Source organism: Talpa occidentalis, unplaced genomic scaffold, assembly GCF_014898055.3.
Source record: "Talpa occidentalis isolate TD23 unplaced genomic scaffold, MPIMG_talOcc4v2.1 talOcc4.5, whole genome shotgun sequence".
Taxonomy (NCBI): domain Eukaryota; kingdom Metazoa; phylum Chordata; class Mammalia; order Eulipotyphla; family Talpidae; genus Talpa; species Talpa occidentalis.
Window position 1 is genome coordinate 40,607,391 of NW_023604861.1, and position 22,070 is coordinate 40,629,460.

The window sequence follows — 22,070 nt, forward strand, 5'->3', positions numbered from 1 at the left end:
AGAGTAAAGCTCCTCAAACATTACTGTGCATACGAATCACCCATGGACAGTGGGTGACACAGGCTCTGATTTAGGTGCTAAGTGGGGCACTGGAACGCCCAGTTGGTAAAGTTATCCAACTCCTGATCTCCCCACGCCCAGCCCACAATCACAGGGTACCTGGACATGTGTCAAGCATTGTCATCTACATGATTCAACTCTACTACCTATAGCTTCTCAACTCTTTCCTCCAGAGCTCTGCAATGAAAGGACAGAAATTACATCTTTGCTATGACTTGTGGAGCTCACACTGGTAAATTTAGGCTGTGGAACACCACCTTAGAAGCTGGAAAAAAATAAGGAACACTTAAGAGTTTGTCGGCAAAGTATAATAACCTACTCCCAAGGAATATTATAATGTCTTCCTGACATTTAAAAACATGGACACTATGAGAAAGGGTGGGAAAGGGGATGAATATCATCTGTAGTCACTTTTCATTTACCTGCTCAACCCCTAGAAGAACTAAGACTGAAACCCTCTCCTGGAGTCATGCTTAAGTACACTTACTTTCTTGTCCCCAATTAGCCAGTCAATAACCAAGTCCTGTTATCTCACCTTCCCAGCAGCCTGCTCACCTGCACTCCTCTCTCTCCACCTTCTCCCCTACCATGCTGGATCAAGTCTAGGTAAGGTCATTCCTCAACTAGATGAATGCAGAAACCATTGAGAGGCCTGGATTCTGCCTCTCTATTATTTTATATAGATCCATCCTTCACATGGTTACCCACATGATCCCGCTAAAAAAACATATCTGACCTTGAACCTTCCCTATTTAAACGTTTTCAGTGCCTAATACTCGCAGAAGAAAACCCAAGTTCTCCTCGGTGAAGTACAAATGCCATGGTGTCCACCAGGAGCACCACCAGATTCCTGGGGGCGGGAGGGGTGGCAGCATTTCCGGATATGCCAATGTCTGGGCGATAGTGTTGACATCTCCCTCCCAGAGGTCAGGAAAGCTGAAGCTCTCGCAGCACCCATGACAGTGCCTGCACCGAACTCTCCCTCTCAATTGCCATTACCAACAACCCCTCCTCCTGGTTCCTCCTACTTCTGCAGCCTTCTGGTTCACTCTAACCCAGCAGCTACACAAAGCACTTCTTTCCTAACACATCCTTTTTTTCTTTCCATATTGCTTAAATGCTTACTTTCTCTGTGTTGATTAATTTCTAATAGCTGAAATAATTTTACTGAGTCATCTTTTCAGTTTCAGCATTTTAAATGCTTTTTCTCTATATTAATTGGTTGCTTCACAACTATGGTTTTCTCCTACCCTCGGCTGAGGTCCTTCTGGGCAGAAATTGTATGCAGGCAGTATCCTAAGGTAGACATCATAATTTAAGGGAGGGGTGGGTAAATGGATGACCGGGTGAACTCAAGGACTTTTCAGAAGCTGGTGTTGAGTCCAGATACACATAATCTAGGCAACAAGTATAAGATGAGGCAATGAATGAGGTCAAAATTTCATGTTAGGTCATTTGCCTTTAGCTGCAATATTCTATAATGTTAGGTCACAGTATGCCCTAATCTTCATTCTTTTAAAAGTGCCAGACAGAGTGCTGTATAGGATTCCACTTACCCAAGGAGAAGGCTGCCAGTCAGGAACAGCAATTTGACAGGTATTCCTGTTTGTTAACCCAGAGTCCAGTGTGCTCAAGAACTCAGCATTTTTGCTAGCAGGAACACAAACAGGTGTTAATGCCTTCATGAAAATACAAACATTATTTATTATGCCTTAGAAAACTAGCCTAGACATATATTGGGTGTTGACTAAAATTGTCCTAGATAGAACAAAAAGGCTAGTTTAGAACAAGGCATAGCAAAAAAATCAAAATAAAATGTTAAGGAAGAACACATTCTTGAAGAACATTAGTCTGAAAAATATGAAATGTTTAAGTCATGAAATTTAGGATTTCATTTTCTTCTACTTCATGTACTTTGACTAGAGATAATATGTGCTCAGTTTGCACACATTGGGGCCCTAATTTCCTACCTGAACATCTAAAACTTAGCACCCAGATTTCGCTACACAAGTGTGGGACATTCCACATCTCATTCCACACTAGTTTTACAATCAGCCCCTTCTCTCAGCTTCTCCTCAACTTTCTCCTAGTCCTCTCATTTTCTTCATGGCTTTCCCTGCTCTGAGGACACACAGGCTCTGTAATCCAGTAACTATTAACTATTTACATACCATGTGCCCCTTTGGGATGTTGAAACTGATTGGACTCTCTCTCCAGACACACATACACACACACACACACACACACACACACACACACACCCCTTTGCATTTGATTCATGCCTTCCATGGAAGGTAAGAAGTGCTGGTAGCTCTCGTTTGCATTTGTGACATCTTTCTATCTCTGAAAGATTATGAAAGCTTGACCTAGAAAAGTCCTCAATTTTAATACAAAGTTTCTTTTCCTTCACAAATCCAAACCTTCACCCCAGTTTCTTTTCTCACCTTTGAAATTGTTTGATTCCATACTTCAAAGACTGCCCATGCTGTCTCCTAGTAATTCATTTCTAATACTTTGTCCTTTTCCCAATTAAGGGAATTTTTTTTTCTGTTCCACACTCAAAACCAAATACCTCATTGCAGCCTGATTTATGTCACACCAGATGTTTGCAGCCTGCTCCCCAGCCCCCCACCCCTTTCTTTTCCTCTGCCTAATACTTTAGGCCTAACACTAAAATCCAATTCATCAAGCACTTAAGATGTGGGGGTCAAGGGAAACACAAATGGTCTGGTGTAAACAAATGGCATTCAGTGGGGGGAAGGGGTGCAGGGAGAATCTAAACAAAGCAGAAATTAAACCGAGATGCTGACATCACTTCAAAACACTGCTCAGGTAGAACATGGCATTTGAACAAGGTCAGAGGCTCGAGCCACAAAAGAAAGAGGTAAAAGTTAAGAGATGAACATAACCCTGAGAAACAGAGGCCTCGGCGGCCGACACCAGCAGCGTCCATTTGTCTGGGATGGCTTATCTCCCCCAGCATAGACAGGAGACTAATGAAGTCACAGAGTCTGGAAGCTGCCCCACTGTCTGTGGCTTTATGAAGTCATCAGTCAAAAGTATAAAACAAAGAGAATTGCCAGAGTTTGGGGGATATTTCTGAATTTCCTAGACTGAGCGCAGACCTTAGGAGGAAGGAATGAGACAGACCATGATAAGTGAGGAAGGAACTTTAGAGCAAGATCACTGGCAGCCCTGCATTGTGCTCTTCCTGGTGCTTCTAACCTGCCAGTGCCAAGCTCAGCTTTGTGGGGGGAGCAGAAGGTGGGAAAGGGGAAGAGCCTATTCATCCTTACACTGTCTTCTTGTTGGATCTAAGAGCTACTAAACCCTTGTTACAAAAACAAGTAGTCATTGGGCCTCCCCGGTGGCGCAGTGGCTGAGCGCTGGGTTGTGAAGCTCCCCGCGGCCTCTGTGGCACCAGTTCGATCCCCGGCTGCTCCCCGGCCCCAGAGGAGGGTCCCACATGGCGCGCAGACCTTTCCTGCCACCCGCTGCTCCCCTCAGCAGTGTACTTCGGTCCTTCTGCCTGCTCTGCTCCCTGATCTGGCTCTGGTGAATTCTCTCACCCTCCCGCGCCTCTGACTGTACTCACTGCTTGTATAAATAAATAAATAAATCTTAAAAAAAAAAAAAACTCTAAAAAAAAAAAAAGTAGTCATTTATCCCAATATCACTAAGATCTTATCTAGTTTGAGGACAGGTAGGGGTTTAGAAGGAAAAACTGTGTTGTGAAAATGGAATGTGATGTGGGTTAATTATATTGTAATATGATGGACTATTCAAAATCTGTTAATGGAATTTGATCAATAAAAAGACAAAACTGGGCCTCCCTGGTGGCGCAAGAGGTTAAGACGCAACCTATGAAGCTGGCCAGAACGAGTTTGATCCCCAGCCAGCCAGGGAGCAACCCACATGGCGCAGCAGACCTCTCCTGACTCACCCGCTGCTCCCCTCAGCAGCACATTTCATTCAATCTGCCTGTTCTGTTCCCTGCTCTGTCTCTGGTGAAATCTCCTCACCTCCCACACCTTTGGCCTGTACCCCAGCTCTTGTATGCAAAAATAAATGTCTTAAAAAATTTAAAAATAAAAAATAAAAAGACAAAACTGACATTTTTAAAAACACATAATTTATAAGAAAGGCCACAAGAGAATGAAATGGTATCTGTTAGCTCATTTGAATAGCCCAGATTGCAACAATTACTATAAGGTGTATTTTTTAATGTTAGAAATGAAGACTAGGGCTTTAGCGCTCAAGAAAGTGCACTTAGGCCCGTAGGAGTTTCTGAGCCAACACCTGCCACTCATCACACCCCACGGCTACAAGGTTCTGAAAACACCTGTCTACCTGGTGGCCCATGTCTGCCAATGCAAAACCAGGACAGGACACAAAAGAACATTCTAATGAGGATGTTTACAGTACTGATTTTAAAGTTCAACTGTCATAATTAAGAAGGCACCCTCCCCAGAAAAAATACCAGTTACAAACCACTGCCCAATACTTTTTGCCTTGCTGGGAGTGGGGTAGCTTTACCTTCTCGCACCAACTGTGAGCTAAAATAAGGGCTGTGGGGTCCCTACAGGTCATATAAATGAGAGATGTGAGCCCAGAGTGAGGGCAAGAGGAACTCACACCCAGTGACAAATGACAACTGCCACTTCAACTGAAGAGCCCGGAGAGAGAGAGTGGAGGATTTCGACACACTAGAGAGTGATCCACATAAAGGGATCGACTGCTGCTCAGCTCCAGGCCATCACTGCTCCGTGGGGACACAGGCCAGATGGCCTAGTTTCTGTAGCACAACCAAAATGCTGCACATTTTTGATGTGAAACAACTTGGCAATGGATGCAGAAAATTTTGACCACTGTGGGCCAGCACTGAACTGGTCAAAAAACAAATGACCAAATAAATCAAAAAATAAAAAAAATAAATAAACCTTTGCAGGTAAATGTAGCCCCAAAGGGCACCTGATTATAACCAGGTAACTTTGTTTTTCCTGTTCAAGTCTGTGTACTTCTTAATTACATAGCCTTTGCATTCATAAAAAAAAAAAGAAGAAAAATCAGGTTGAATTCTAGTATTGAACAGGGAATTCAGAAACAGCTGCTATACTGATCTTTGAACATCAGCTAACAGTATGAAAGAGAAGATATGCCATATTCCATAATGATGCCAAACACTAAAGTGTACTATTTCTCTTATAGTTTATAAGTATATATGTGTTAATAAAAAAGCAATGGTGAGACTATTAAAAAATGAAGATAACCCACAGAAAAAATTTATAACCAAAGAGAAAAATTATAAAAGATTTAGTGTGAAAAAATAGAATTTTAATAAATCTTTTAGGGAAAAAAAAAAAGAAAAATGGGCCAAAAGCAGGAACAGGTACTTGACACACAAGGAAATCCAGCTAGCAACAATAACACAAGAACAACAATGAGCTTAGCACTCAGAGTGCTTATTCGTGTGTGAAACACTGCTGCACTCATATTACATAAATCAGCTTCATGACAAAGCTGTGAGGGATTATAATCTCCAATTTATAAAAGTGACTTGCCCAATATTACACAGCTAGTAAATGCCCAAACCAGGATGAGATTCTGCCCACCTGCTCCAGGGAACATGCATTTAGTCACTCGACTGTTTCTCAAGACCAATATCCATGTGAAAAAATGGTCAATTGGTATATTGTGATTAAAACAAGATACCATTTCACACCTATCAAACCATCAAAAAAATAAAATTAAGTATGGTAACCTTCTCATATGTCAGGGAGGGGCTAGGGTGTCTTAAGAAACCTGAACAGGGACATCAAATTCAGCACCATTTGTAAGATCCCAGAGAGAGGAAAAGAAGACAGAGGAAGAGAATGAGCAGGAAGGAGAGAAAAGGGAGGTAGGGAGAATGAAAGGGGGAAAGGAATGTGGAGACTGCCAGCTGTTTGTTCTAATTTTATTTTTTATATTTTTACATCCTTTTTCATTTTTGCACAATGTCTGCATTTTCATCTTGGTTATAATCCCCATATAATTCCCCCCCTTATTTTGACCATAATCCCCCCCATAGTGAGTCTCTGGTTTATAGTTGCCTGTTGATTTTGATTTTTACTTTATTACAATTAGTACGATGGTATCTCATGGTAGTTTTGATTTGCATTTCCCTGATTACAAGTGATGTTGAACATTTTTTTATATGCCTGTTGGCCATTTGCATTTCCTCTTCAGAGAAGTTTGTTTTTAGCTCTTCTGCCCATTTTTTGACTGGATTGTTTTCTTTGTTGTTGTTGAGTCTCATCAGCTCTTTGCAGATTTTTGTGATCAGTCCTTTATCATTAGTGTTGGGTGCAAAAATGTTCTCCCAGTTGGTGGGGTTTCTCTTTGTTTTTGTTACTGTCTCTTTTGCTGTGCAGAAGCTCTTTAATTTGATGTAGTCCCAGCTGTTTATCTTTGCCTTCACTATCACTGAAAAGCAAGACTATTTCTTGAGGACAGTACTTCCCCAAGTTCCCTAAAGGAAGCTACTTTATTTCTCACATGACTCCAGGATGCCTGCGTGGAGCAGAAGCCTCCTTGTTCTCAAGCTGCTTCCAGACTATCTCCTGCCCCACTTGACTTGCAAAAAAGATCTCTTCTTGTAGTGCTCACAACATCGATATGTGCCATCCATCTTTATCCATTTAAGGCCAGCCTTCCCCTGTGTCTTAAATACTGGTATCAGAAGCCGAAGTTGATTAATTTCATGTGATGCCAATCTACTCCCACAATGCTGCTCCTCTACTAGCCCTCACATTGTTTGCTCAACTTTTGATTTTTTTCCTTCCCAAACCACGTCCTCTCCTAACAGCTCCTCCAGCCTCTGGTGCCACTACGGGTCCACCCCCACTTCCCACCTGGACTACTGCATGTTTGTACTAGATTCCACATTTCCATTTTTGCTTCCTCAAATCCATTCTCCACACAGTAAACAAGTGATCATTTCTTAACAAGAAAGAGAAGGTTCTCCCCTGTGATTTGAATAAAATCCAGATCCTGTGCCAAAACCTGTGATTTGTCTGGCTCCTGCCTATGTTACCAACTTCCAGCTCTCTCCTCTTCTATTCACTTCAAGTCAAATACACCCACTTTCTTTCAAGTTATCAAACAAATTGCATGCTGTTCCTCCAACCCAGCACTCTCTCCCTGGGTCTCAGCATGGCTCTCCCTTCTTGTATTTCTGCCTTCAGTTCAAGTGCCATTTTCTTAGAGACTTATGCTAAGGAGATTCTTCCATCCCAGTGCCTTTGTCTAGATCCAATCTCTACCAGAACCAATCTCTACCACTTTATTCCCTCACAGGAATTATATAGTCTGTTATCCCACATATTTTTAAGATTTATTTATTTATACAAGAACTGGGGTGCAGGCCAGATGTGTGGGAGGGTGAGAGGATTCACCAGAGACAGAGTGGGGAACAGAACAGGCAGACTGATGAAATACACTGCTGAGGGGAGCAGCGGGCGGCAGGAGAGGTCTGTCGCACCATGTGGGACCCTCGCCCAGTGGCCAGGGATCGAACTGGCACTGCAGAAGCTGCAGGCATCTTCACAGCCCAGCGCTCAACCACTGCACCACCAAGGGAGGCCCCCACATATTTTTTATCAGCTTGTCATCACCTGAATCTCCACATTGGGTCAAGGTTCCATATACCCCCTATCACAGTATACACCTGACACATACCAGTATCAGGCACTAAACTAGGTGCTCATTGTTGAATTTATAAAGGATAGTAAATGGTAGATATTATCAATACATTTATTTTTTTTTACCAATGTCATAAGTTAATTTTTTATTTGTGTTCCACTGAGGTTGAATATTTTTGATTTATACTTTCTCTCTTTCAATTGCTGTTTCAAGTCTTTGGCCAAAGTTTCTAGAGTTGTCTTTTTACTATTAGTTTGTAAGAGTTCTTTGGTCAGCTTTAATTTTCTAAAGCGCAGCTTTGGTCATCTCACTCCCCCCCTCTAAATGCCTCAGTTACAAAAATGAGTTAATGTACACTAGGACATCTGCAGGAAGAATTGATAGTGGGTGGAAATTTTAATAGGGTATTAACCATCACAATGATTTCACATTCAGTAGGTAGATATTCTTTCAGATAGCTACAAATTTTTCACTCTTATTCTGAACAAAAGAGGGGATTTTTGTATGTATAAATTCAACTCCATTAGCATAAGATGAAAAGTTATGAATTGGATGACTTTCGATTCACCTTAGTAGGATTATAAAATGTGAGGTTGGATTTAAGTCTACCATATGGATAAGGGATCAATTTAGCTCTTAAGTGTCTCTTGGAAGCTCCCAGGAAGGGCATTAGAAGTTTTGTGAGCATATTATAATGAAAGCTAACTTGGGGACTAAGTGTGCACATTCAGCAGACCTGCCTGGATCCTCAGCCCTAGGAAGCTAAAATAGATGAAGATGTGCCTCATAGGAACTAATCACACTATTATTCACTTAGAAATAAAAGGGAGACATGCTCCAATGGCAGAAATGAAAACTCAACATTTCAGTAGGTAGGCTGGGCTCAATGGAGGCTTAGAAGTTGAGGGATAAAAAGGTTCAGTCTTTTTTTAAAATTTTTTAAATTTTATTTTATATATTTTTACATCATTTTTCATTTTTTGCCCAATGTATACATCTTCATCTTGGCTATAATCCCCATACACTTACCACCCCCCTGGTTTTGATTCTACTCCCTCTTCCCCCACTCATCCCCGTAGTGTGTCCCTGGTTTATTGTTGGCTGTTGATTTTGATTTTTACTTTATTATAATTAGTCTTTTTCCTGGTCCCTTACTTAGGTTTTCTGGATTCCTGCTATGAGTGAGACCATCCTCTATTTTTCTTTTTCTTTCTGGCTTATTTCGCTGAGCATGATCCCTTCCAGCACCATCTATGTTGCTGCAAGTTGCATGAGTTTATCTCTTTTGAATGCTGAGTAATATTTCATGGTGTATATGTACCACATCTTCTTGATCCAGACATCTATTTTTGGTCATTTGGATTGTTTCCAAAGCTTAGCTATTGTAAACAGTGCTGCTATAAACATAGGGGTGCAGGTGCCCTTTGGAATTGATGTTTCTGTGTCCTTTGGGTAAATACCTAGGAGTGGAATTGCTGGATCATATGGAAGCTCTATGTTTAGTAGATCAAGAAATCTCCACACAGCTCTCCATAGTGGCTGGACCACTTTGCACTCCCACCAACAGTGCAGGAGAGTTCCTTTTTCTCCACATCCTTGTCAACATTTGTTGTTGCTAGTTTTTTTAATATGTGCCATTCTCACTGGTGTAAGATGGTATCTCATGGTAGTTTTGATTTGCATTTCCCTGAGTACAAGTGATATTGAACATTCTTTCATATGCCTGTTGGCCATTTGCATTTTCTCTTTGGAGAAATTTAAGAAAATGTCCAGTCTTGAAATGAGCTTGGTTCTAAGAGCTTTCCCAACTGGGGCTTTATAAGCTGAGCCTTTCTCCCCTAGAGATTTTAGAAACTACACAGGAGTAGAGTATAGCCAGGAGAGGCCACAAAAGTCCATCTACTCTACAGTAAGTTTAATTATGGTACTAGCCCAGTGTTGAACCTTAAGATGATGTCATTCACATATGGTGAAAACCAGAGAAAGCAGATACCTACTTCCTCAGTTTTTCTTTTGTTCTCCTTTAGGTAAAATATAGGTCTTGGTAGGAAGATGGAAATCAACTTGGCCAAGTCATTCTTTCTGAATCGACCTAACCTACTCTCCAGTCTTCTCCATAGTATCACCTGTCATACAGCACTCATCATCCCCATCCTAGCCAGACATTCCTGATCTTCAAAGTTTACCATGCCTCTGAATTGCCTATTTTCCCTATTCCCCCCAATCCCTGTATCTCAAGACCAAGATTTGACTGCATCATTTATTGGCTCTGTGACTTTGCACAATTTAAATTACTCAAACCTTCCATCTGTAAAATGAGGATGATGTACTAATTGCAAAAAGGTACATAATGTGCCTAATACTCCTGACACCCCCACAGATCTCAATGATACGGCAGCTTATTATTACTTTGCTTATTTAAAAGAGCCAAGCGATTTGTATTTTTAAAAACTACACACATTAATATCTATAAAAATATACATATTGCATGAAATGGTTATTAGGTATTAACATTTTAAATGTTTTAAGTGTTTAAAAGATACCCAATTCTTATCTCACCAGCAAATCCTTAAGAGAACATTGTTTTTCCTAGTACACACAAAATACACTCAAATGTCTCCACACATCTTACCTTAGCCCTCACCCCTGGTTAAACAAGCTCAAAATTCTGTTTGAATTTTCTACAGAAAATTTTCTACCTGTTTCTACTTCCATCCAAAAAACTATTAGAAAGGTGATGGTAACTTCAAAATAAATTCTTATTTAACATTTTTAATGCTGTGAATTATTTTACTCAGTGTTTTAAATAACGTGGACCAACAGCCTCTCTTTGCTATAAAAACAAAAGCAGTTTTACTAACTTACTGCAAATCACCAAATCTACCAGCAATATTGGTGGATATACTGGCTCTTCCTGAAAAGTATTACATTTGACATTTTGTAAGTGGTAAATAACTAGAGAGTAAAAATAGAAGCTACACCTACCTTAGATGCCCATTTTGACCCTTTATGTTCATGCTCAAGAATAATAGAAATAACTCTAAATTGTGAAATTTGGGTATGTCCCCAGTCAGAGTAGCAGACTTGATGCACCATTAATCTGGTTTGCTCCCAGCCACCAATTGAAATAGTCACAGTCATTCAATTTCTAGGGAAAAGACAGTACTGCAGAAGTACATTCCAGAGGTCTTTTCATAAAAACCATCCTGTGTGCTCCATCTGCACGTGCAATCTGCTTGTGGATTTTCAGCCAGCTTGCATGGGCAGATTAATGCGTACAATTAGAAAGCAACCTCACAGGCATTCGATAAACTGCCTTCATTATTACACTCAGGAGAGTCCCTTTAGATGTCAATAAAAGCCTAGTTTTCTGCCTGTTAGCTAAATAATTGACAACACTAAAAATAATCAAACGCAAATGAACAAAGTCGGTAACAAGGTGTTAAGAAGACCACATTAAGATTCTCATGGTGGTGCCCCAAGATGCTATCATGAGCTTTCTTCTCCAACAACATGTATTTACTGTGTATTCAAGCCCATGGTTGTCCTTTTCTATAGAAAAAAAAAAAAAAAAAAGGGGGAAAAAAAAAACACCCACCATTCTTGGTCTATTTGAACCATGTTTCACAGCCTGCTGAAACTAGCAAGGGCATGAGGTATTGACTAGTTCGGAAGAATTTATTTGTGTTTCTATTCTGTTCCTAAGTTTGACAGCTGCAAGAGAATCTAATATGGGAGGAGGAGATGGGGAACAGCCTGGTTGGTCTGGAGAAATCTTTGAGTCATTAAAATTCTAACAACTCTCCTAGACAATTTTTTCACCATAAACTGATTCCAGGAAAGTGTGATAAAGGCTTCTTATACAGAGGATCCATCTTTTCTAAGAAGTCCCTTTCATATTTCTAGCTATATAATGGTCATTCATTTCATGAACTATTGCTCGTTTAATTTCAACAGTGGTCTAAAACAAAATACTCTTTAAAAAACTCACACATATACTTCTTCTTGTGTTTCTCAATAGGCTTTAAAAATCAATTTGAGATACTTCTCATTTTTAGCCAGCTTCTCTTTTTCCTAGTTAACTGGGACTTTCGCGATAAGCAGAGGAGAGAGTGAGAGTGAAATGTGCGTGTAATTGAATTCAGCTCCACTGATAGTGTGTGAGGTGGCTGAGGGTAAAACTCTTTTTTTCCCTTTACAGAAAAAGGGTGATTGATCTCTAGCATTTAGTAAAACACAAATTCAAGAAGCTGGGAGACTAGGAAAGAAGGGAGGTTGGTTACAACCTCCTACATCCTTTAAAACTACAAGAGACTCTCCTCCTTTACTGGATAATTTTTGGTTTTGTTTTGCTATTCACTAAATTTTTTTTTGTTTATTTTTTATTGAAGTAACATTATAACATTACCTGTGGTTCAGGTGTCTATCATGAGAATCAACATGTATATAAACTAAAATGTTTAAATTTAAAACTCTACAGAGAATGGACTTGTTCAACTTCCTAGCCTGTACCTAACATTACTGATTGGTTCCATTTTCTAGGGTAAAACTAGGATGCCACAGAGTAAATCCAGTTGCTCTTCTGGTGATTCTAGTCCACTAATGCCTTCATTGTTGCCTTCCCTTATCTGAACTCCTAGAAATAAACTCTCTTGCTTTCACTGCCCATAAAGTTAAGGCAATAATCCATTGACCCTGTTAATCATTTTTTTCTCTCTTACCAACTCTCTTCACTTTCTCTCATGAAGACAGCCAATATATCCTGGTATTTAGCTTCCCATCTAGTCTGTCACACTCACATGCCTGCCTTAGAAGAAGAGTAGGGTCTTGGATTCTAGGATATAAAGGAGGATAATTCCTTACAAAGGAAAACACCCCTCATTAACACTTCCACTCAACTTCATCCCATCTACCATGCATTTTGTGGCCTAACAGAGGTCAAGTACTTAACTTACCAAGGGCAAAATGAAGTACTGAAAAACTTGACATTTTCCACTAACACCTCTGAGTCTTAAAGCAAGGAAATGCTTATGACAGAGGCAGGATAATTTCAGTGCAATGAGAAAATCAAAGGACATTGTGCTCAGAAGCAGTATACTTTAGGAAGTCACATGTGTGCAACCCAACATCAAAATAACTTTAAATTCACCAGTGAGGTACAATAATAGGAAGAGGGATGAGGAAGCAGTCAGAGAACTATCCATATAAAACCAGGAGGTCAATTGCCAGTTTCGGTGAGAACAGAAATTATTATGCAGTGTATATAAAATGAAAGTTGTATGATCTTATTCGACAAGAGCCTCTGTAAAATTTCATTTCAAGTCCCAATAAAATTCAGGTACTTTTGTGACATTTATATAAGATACTTTATTTAATGCTTACAAATGGTATATAAAGAGAGATTATCATCTCTATTAAAGAAAATCAACTGATGTTTAGATGTTTGTCCAAGGTCACATCTAAAGAATGGAACTAAGATTTTTAACACATATCTGCTTAATTTTAATTGTATCACATTTGGAATTAAACTAGAACCAGAAATATGGTTCATTGGTTTTGTCTACTTTTTTAAGCAGTTTGCCAGCAATCTAGTTAGAATTAGGATATAATCTTATATTTAAAGTCTACTTCACAGACTAGATTAACTACATTGTAAACCTAAGAGTTGCCCTATACATATTGGACAATAGAAAAAATACCATGGTATATGATCAGAAATTGGGAGCTTTGCCAATAACTTAAATGATTTCTCAGTTCTTGGCTATAGATATATAAGTATGTAATAATCATCAGCCCATTAGTTAATAAGTGCCTAGTCCCTTCTTTTCAAATACTCTCCTCCTTATGTCAGTGTTTGGTAGTCAACATAACTAGAAGAACCCAGGGTCATCAAAGGATCAAACCCTCCATTATTTAGAATGGGGAATCCCTCAAATTCATTAGTATTATTTCTAATTAACTGACCAGTAAAGAATATGTTGCTGAGTATAGATGACCCCAACCTTAAAAACTCATTTATATAATGACAGAGTAATTATATAATTTAACAGCCAATAATGCATCACTAGAATTTAAGAGCAGAATGAACAACATAGGTAGAAAATTCTGAAAACACAAACTTACTATTGATGATGCACTGTAAATATTTCTTTTCTTAGGTTTTCTTGAAGTCTTTTCTCCTCTAGTTTATTGCTCTGAAATGGCAAATATCAAAACGTAATCTGTGAGGGAAGCTTCAAGTAGAACCATGATGGTAAATTTACCCAAGGTCCAAAATCCTCAGGCTAAAGTAGACTTCATAGTCCAATAGTAGTCTACCAGGGCTCCCAAGGGAACATTCCTCTTCCAACCAATGAGCACTACACTGAGAGCCAGGAGCCCAGAGTTCTTTCCATGACTTCCCCTTTCCAACTGGTTAGTATAATCACAGTCAGTATTTCACATTATTATTCTTCAGTTCAAATAATAATTTCATGTATATTTTAAGCAGTTTTTCAAAATGTTCTAAAGGAAACATGAAATTTCTGCACCAAGTATGTTAAGATAAAATAATGAATGGTTAAACAGTTCATGCAATATTTATATATACACTCACATTCCACTAAAGCATTCAGGAAAAGATTTTCAATAAGCCAACTCAACTCCCTTATGAGTGAGAAGCAGACACTTAAAAAGCTGTTGAGAGACTGAACAGCAAATGTCATTTTTAAAAAATCCGCTTGAAAAGAATGCTCTCTCTCTTTTTTTAATTAGTTTTTTACAGAGTCTAGAGACAAAGGACTTCATATTTGATATTACTGTCTCCATGATTCTGTGTATTTTAATCCAATTTCAATAGCCAAGGAACACTTGCTTTTTGTTCATTATGACACAACTGTCTTTTTTTTTTTTAAACTTGCCCATGAAAAGCAAGTAAAATTCCTAGACAACAAATTTAATGGAGAATTGAAATAATTTCCACAACATAGAGGAAACTTGAAGTTTAAAGTGAATCCAAAGGAGACACAAGCAGCTGGGTTTGCTTTAATAAAACGAATTGGATTTGCCCAGCAGGAAGACCTGTGAAAAGGGAATAATAGAAATCATCACTTCCAAATCCTGACATACATTTGGTTCTAGTTTTCCAATAAGAGGCAAACATTGTTCTTATTGTTTATTTACATGAAAGTCTTCATTCACACAGAAATTCTTACTAGTTTCATTTTGAAAGACAAAATGGATGATTTCAGTTTCAGGAAGAAAAAAAGGACATTTATTATAATCTATGGGAATCAATTATAATACAAAGTAACTAGATTATTAATGAAACACAGAACTCTGGGAAGCAAACTAATGGAAAATTGTAAAACAGAGTAAGCATGATCTGAATCTGGAAGAAAAATCCTTACACATGTAATGAGATTCACATGCCTCTGAAAAAAAATTAAAAGGGTAAATAAAAGACAGAAAGCAAACAGTAGGTATTGATTAAACCAATACTAGATATGCCACTTGAAGGAATGCTAGAGAGAAAAATCACATAAGTGCCAGGGCTGGGTTCCTTAGCAAGATCCAAAATGTGAAAAACAGGTTTAATCTCTTCATTAATAGGTTATTATTGAATTCAATTCATAAAAACAAATATATAGCCACTAAATTTTATCCAAAGATCTGTTTATCCCTCAAAAGTTGATAGAGGAGTATTCTGGCAAAATGCTAGAGTATGTGAGGAATTTTATTTATTACTACCAATGTAGTTACCTATTTTAGTGTACTATTCCAGATACTTGGATTTAGTACCTAGTATTTGTTTGTTCTTTTCCATTTAACAGTGAGTTAATGAGTCACCCAAATATGTATACATACACACACACACACATACACATATACACAAAATGTAAAATATCTAAGAACATGAAATCCTGAAGAAATTGTGGAATCAATTCTAGGTCTACTATCACTTACTGAGTGACTGTAAACAAATCCTTTAATATTACTAAGTCTCCACTGAACAACAAACATTGATCAAATGCCTATTTCATATCTAGTATTATGTTAGATGTCAAGAATAATAATATGCATAGATCAGTGCCCAGAAATTTTCAAAAGTTTACTAGGAATATAGACTCAAGAACAATGGAAGCAGTATGTAAAAAAGGTTAGGGATAGACGCTTGCAAGTAGTATAAGATAAACAGGAAAAAAGCACAGAAGTAGGCATTTGGAAAATGCTCTCAACAGTTTCACAAACATTCACAAAGTGCCTCTAAGTGCAGACTCATCAAAGACATGGTTGACAGGGAGCTGAGTAACACTCAAAACTGTTGTTTCTAACCTGGATTCACAGGTGAACTGTACATTAGGACTATGTTTTTATGGAGACTTGGGCTCATAACTTTCTTAGATTCCCCAAAAGGCAGATAACTAAATGAAGAATTTGTGTGGGACTAAGGAAAGGGAGAATTTCTACATAGAGATCAACCTTAAACAAGTAAGAATTGTTCATGGGGGAAAAGGAGATAATGGGAAGAGGGCTACCGTACTCCAGGGAGTGAGGTGCTTGCTGCCCAAGAGGTTTGAACAGAGGGCACTGAAAAGATTTTCATTTCTCAAGTTTTGGGGCATCATGAACATCTGGAAAAACAAATTTATTGCCTAATTTATTGATGTGATTAGGAAGGAAAATTAAGGTGGAGATTTACCACCACAGCACTAAATTTGGATGAATGACTTACTGTGAGGATAGAAACCTCGTCTACTTATGCAGCAAGGTCCGCAGGCAAAGCACTTTCATCTAGTATACTGCCTTTATTTTTTAGCAACTTTCTTTTTCTGTGATGCTCTAATATTTTAGAGGTATTTTCTCTGCAATATATAATTTCCAGAAAAAGAAATAAAAACATCATTATAAAACATAAGGGTTATATCTGTTTCTTATTGCGGCTGTAACAAATAACCAAATCATTAATGATAATCATACAAATTTATTAATGATTTTACAGTTCTGAAGGCTAGAAGTCCAAAATGAGTCTCAATGGGATAAAATCAAGGTGTCAGCAGGACTGTGTTCCTTCTGGAAGCGCCAAAGGAAAATTAGATTCCTTGCCATTTCAGCCTCTAGAGGTTTCACACATTCCTTGGGCTAATGACCACTGATTCCATCTTCAAAACTAGAAATACATTAAGCATTATTTAAGACCCCACTGAGGTCTCTGCCCCTCTTCTAACTTAAGGACACTTCTGGTTACATTGATCCCACCTGTATAATGCAGGCTACACCCTGTTGGAAGGCAAATTGACTAGGAATATTAATTGTACCTCCAAACCCACCTCCAAACTTAATTCCTTTTGGCCACATAACATATCCCTTGGTTCTATGGATTAGAATGAGGGGGAGGAGCGGGTGTCAGAATACTGACTACCACATGGCTTATAATCTTTTTTTAAATCTGTAAGCATCAGACACATAATACAACAAATACTTCATAGTCTTTGCCCTTCTTAGGTTTGGCTTTGGAATGCTGGTGCCAGGGGAGGGTGAGGGAGGACCCCTTTAATTCCAGGCTAAGCAGTGGTGGCCTGACAGATGTTAACAACCAGTTCTAACAGGAGGAGAGGATGTTGGTTGTCGCATTTACTTATTTCCATGGCGAAAATACTCCTTCCTTGGCCATTTCAAGCTACCAATAAAGAAGTCAATTAGTTCACAATAATTCTGAAAATGTAACAATTCACTCTGATGAGTCAGTACAAAGATGCTCCAGTAGACCCCTGGAAAAAATATATAGCATCAGCATACTCTCGTAAAGGGAATGCATGTTTGATTGAAGCATCCCAATGTCCTCTCTGAACTTACCCTTCCCCATGGGATTAACTCTTCCTGGACCCCACTGACATGATCAGATGCTACAGAGTTGGGTACCTTTTGTACATGTGTGCTTATTAAGGATCAAAGAATACCCACAAATGCTGGCAGGGAATATAGGTGATAAACAATTAGGATGAGTGTTCCCTGCTGACCCCTTTTGGGAGAGGGAAAACTGAAGGGCCAGGGAGATTAAGACCAGAGGCCAATTACAGGCTCTTGGATGCAATAGGCTTGGATTCTACTTGGCTCAGAGTCCCTGGGCAGCAGCCATTTGCCTGGGGAGGAGGGTGGTATTCTGCAGGCTGTTATCCACGTGTGTTTGCTGTGCATTTTAAAGAGTAAGTGCTCCCTAAACATGGCCATTATCACATCCCTTGGCCATTTTTACACTGGCAATGTGAAATATGCCATTTCTGGATGGTTAGTATCTGTTTTTCTTTTCTCTTACATGAAGTACTAAACAAGCTTACATTTAGTATGGAAAGTCACAGATTTATGCACAACAGAAGTGCCAGGTCGTGGTGGCAGTGTAGGCCAATTAGGCAGAAAAAATCAGGTTTGTGGAAGCACCAAGGCTGGCTGTTCTTTCTCTTCTATGGCAGTTTAGACTCGTGCTCCCAAACATTTACATGCACAAAAGTTACCTGGGGAGCTTAATAAGATGAAGATGCTGATTCAAAAGGTGTGGGGTGGGGCTCAAGATTCTGTATTACTAACAACTGATGCTGCTGGTTTGAAAACCACACTTTGATTGGGAAGGATCTACATATCAATGCTTTCCCCATCTCTCACTTTTGAGCAGATTTATAACAATGATCATTACAGTTGTCACATTAGAAAAGTCAAGCCAATTGAAATGTCTATAATTAATTTCTAATGTGAAAAGGGGAAAATTCTGCTTTAATTCAACCAGTAACATTTCTGAACAGTATGCATTATATGGTCTATCAAGAAATGAGCTATAAGTGACCCACAAACCAAACAATTATGATCATTAAATAACAATATATAAATGACTTAGGATAAGAGGTTGTAATTCAATAATTCTTCAAGATCTACAAGCCTTTTACTTCAGTTCCAGGTTGTAATTTGATGATTTTCTTAGTTCTACCTGAAATATAGACATACTATGCTCTGTAAAGGAGAAACGTCTTCTACCATCAAAGGATCAAAGTGTGAACCTACCTTTAAAGGAAGAAATGAGGGGAGGGGTAGAAAAATTTGGATGAATAAGAATGCAGAATAGAGAAGTAGAAAGCAAGGAAGACTGGTTTTAAAATATTGATGTAAAAATATTTTCAAAGAAAATGTAATAGCTGACTGATCAACTGGGAATAGATTGCTGAATTAAACTTTATGAACACTATTCATGTATTCTTTTTTATACCTCCAGCATTTCATTAGAGTTTTCACCCCCAAAGACTATTTCTCTACAGATGCATCTCTACAGATAGCCTTGGGAGAAGAGGAGGTGGAACTTACAGACTCATTTTTTTTTAATTAATTAATTTATTTATACAAGCACTGGGTACAGTCGGAAGCGCGGGAAGGTGAGATAATTCACCAGAGCCAGAGCAGGGAACAGAACAAGCAGAAGGACCGAAGTACACTGCTGAGGGGAGCAGCGGGCGGCAGAAGGGGTCTGTGCGCCATGTGGGACCCTCGTCCAGTGGCCGGGGAGCAGCCGGGGATCGAACCGGCGCTGCAGAGGCTGCGGGCAGCTTCGCAACCCAGCGCTCAACCGCTGCGCCACCGGGGAGGCCCAGCTTACAGACTCATTTTACAGGAATAGTTCAGAGAGGGCTGAGGGATTGTCCAAAATCACATAGCACAACAGAATGCTTTCTTTAGGGGAAGAAAAGTCATGCATACTCTAGTGCAGTCCATGAGCTATCTGCTTTTGACATTATTAACTCTAAGTACTAAAAATATCTTGGTAGTCAGGTGTACATTTTTAACCAACATTTAATCTTTAAAAGAAGATCTGGGGCCTCCCCGGTGGCGCCCGCAGCCTCTGCAGCACAGGTTCGATCCCCGGCCACCGGAGGAGGGTCCCACATGGCGCACAGACCTCTCCTGCCGCCCGCTGCTCCCCTCAGCAGTGTACTTCAGTCTGCCTGCTCTGCTCCCCACTCTGGCTCTGGTGAATTCTCTCACCCTCCAGCGCTTCTGACTGTACCCAGTGCTTGTATAAATAAATAAAAATAAATCTCAAAAAAAAATTTAAAAAAAAAAAGATATGAAAGAAAGGGAAGGAGGAATGGAGAGAAAGTGATGCAGACAGACAACAGACACAGGGCTTGTGTCTCCATGGCTTAAATCTGCAGTAGCTGTCAACTTGGCAGTCAGCACCAGGAGTCACCTTTCCTCCAAACCTCACGATCTAAAATCTACTGCCTAGGACATCATAGGGACCGGGAGTAGGAGCAAGGGGACTCCAGCAGATGAGCAGTTCTGAAAATATTTCTGTTCTAAGGCCCCAAATAAGGATCAAAGCCCAAAACATTGAGGTTGAGAACAGATTGCCTCACTAATACTGAAATGCAAATTCACACTTTTTCTTTTATCAGTAAGGGAGATATGTTTCTTTCATACCATGGAAATTTCAATATTTGTATGCAAATATGGAGGTATATCACTGATTGCCATTGTTATTAATTGCCTTGCCATCTAGCCAAATAGCCAGCTGCTACTTTGATCACTAGCCTGGAAGGCGAAACCATGTGGTGATAAGAACTCTAGCCCTGAAGCCAGTGCACCTGTACTTGAACCCTACTTCTGTATACTGACTCTGAACCTGGGGCCAGTAATCTACCCTTTGTGTCAGCTTCCTCATTTGCAAACTTGAGTACTAAGAATAATATATATTTCATAGGGTTATTGTGAGGATTAAATGAGTTAAAATATAGACAGCATCTAGAAGAGAATCAGGCACATAGTAAGTCCCCATTAAATGTTAGCTGATCATCCTTTTCCCTGCTTTACCTTCTCTCTTTGAATTGTCTTCATTTTATTGATTTCAGCTTCTTCAGCTTCCTTCTTGATTCTTATAGATTCCTCTCTTTTTAGCTAAATCATATTGAGATTACAGAGAACAGAATAAAGTTACTGTTTTTTACTTTGAACCTCTGGAACACAATATTATAATGAACAGCAAATTATGGTATTGTTTGTGCTCTCTCTAGCCTTGATTGTAGGTTTGTCATCAGGCTACTTTGATCATAGAGAATGGTCAGGCTACATCCCCTGCCCATGAAATTTCTTTCTTTGTATTTCTTGGTTTCTGTCTCTCTCCCCTTTCCTACCACCCTGAGGTGGGAATAAGGAAGGACAAATCATTTTTCCATATTGTAAAAGTCAGAGTCCATTTGGAAATCACTGCACATTTTAAATCTTTCTTTTTTCACTACTTTCACAAGGCAAACAATCCATGTTCTTGGAACCAAAAATTCAAAACATAGTAAAGTTAAACTCAAAAAAATTTTCTTAGACAAGGATCCTGCTAACTGATAAATCTCTTGGATAAGAATTCTGGATATTTACCTATTTATTTATCACATTCTGATTTGTTTGATGTTGAGAGTTTTCTTTTGCAATTGGTTGAAATGTTTTATGCTTTTGGTAAAGTTACTGTGTTATTTCATGGTTACATGAAAGTGCTGTTACTCAAATTCCTTGCCAAAATTAAACTAAAAGAGATGGATTCTGACCTTTTGCTGGTATTTAGATTGCGTCAGCTGTATTTGTTGTTTCTGCCTGACTTCAGCCTCTGATTGGCTTCCACCTAAGGAAAAAAAGAGTCAAAAAGGTGAAACATGAATATTAAGTTGAAATGTCAGCCATCGAGGACTAATTAACACATGATATGTCTACACTATGAATTTCTTTAGCATTTTCACACTCCTAAAAATCAGGACAAAACCAGCTTTCTTCATAAAATATTTAAAAATGGTAACTGTTTAAAAGAGAAAACAGTGGGATCGGCATGATGTGGTAACATATATCTAAAGTGTGTGATCTTATACCTCTGAATCCCACACAGGATTGTAAACCAGTACAACCTTTAAAAAATAAAAGTAAAAGAGAAAACAGCTATACAAGACCATATTCCTGAAACAAGAGGACAATCCTAAGGATTTTCAACCACGTAGGGTTTCAAGTTTTCATATAGATTGAAATCATACCTGAACATTTATGCTAAATAAGAAATAAAGCCTGTCTTGAAAATTCTAGTATTTCCTCCAGCTTGAATATGACAATTCAGTGACTCTTGCATTACTTTTCTTCTCTGACTCTTTTGCCCTATAATCAAGTAGTAAAATTCAGATGACCTTAGGGGGTTTGCTATTAGACAAATATATAATCCTTACAACCAAGTTCTTAACAGTACAATGAGAATATTCTAGTTAGTAATTGTCAATTCATACTATTCACTGTTTTCTCTTTAGGTATCCAAAGGAAAAATATGAGTGCTAGATTAT

The 22,070-nt window shown here is 38.9% G+C and overlaps 1 protein-coding gene across 2 annotated transcripts in view; it reads right to left on the reverse strand.

Annotated features, from left to right (window-relative positions):
* Nucleotides 1–22,070, reverse strand: part of EPSTI1 (epithelial stromal interaction 1) — a 71,657-nt gene that overhangs the window by 29,819 nt on the left and 19,768 nt on the right. For both annotated transcript variants that reach the window (XM_037528629.2, XM_037528630.2), the window contains exons 4-7: nt 21,300–21,373; nt 20,575–20,658; nt 13,867–13,937; nt 1,617–1,710 (exon numbers count right to left, since the gene is read on the reverse strand). In XM_037528629.2, the coding sequence (XP_037384526.1) occupies nt 1,617–1,710; nt 13,867–13,937; nt 20,575–20,658; nt 21,300–21,373 (323 nt within the window). The remainder of the gene's footprint in view (nt 1–1,616; nt 1,711–13,866; nt 13,938–20,574; nt 20,659–21,299; nt 21,374–22,070) is intronic.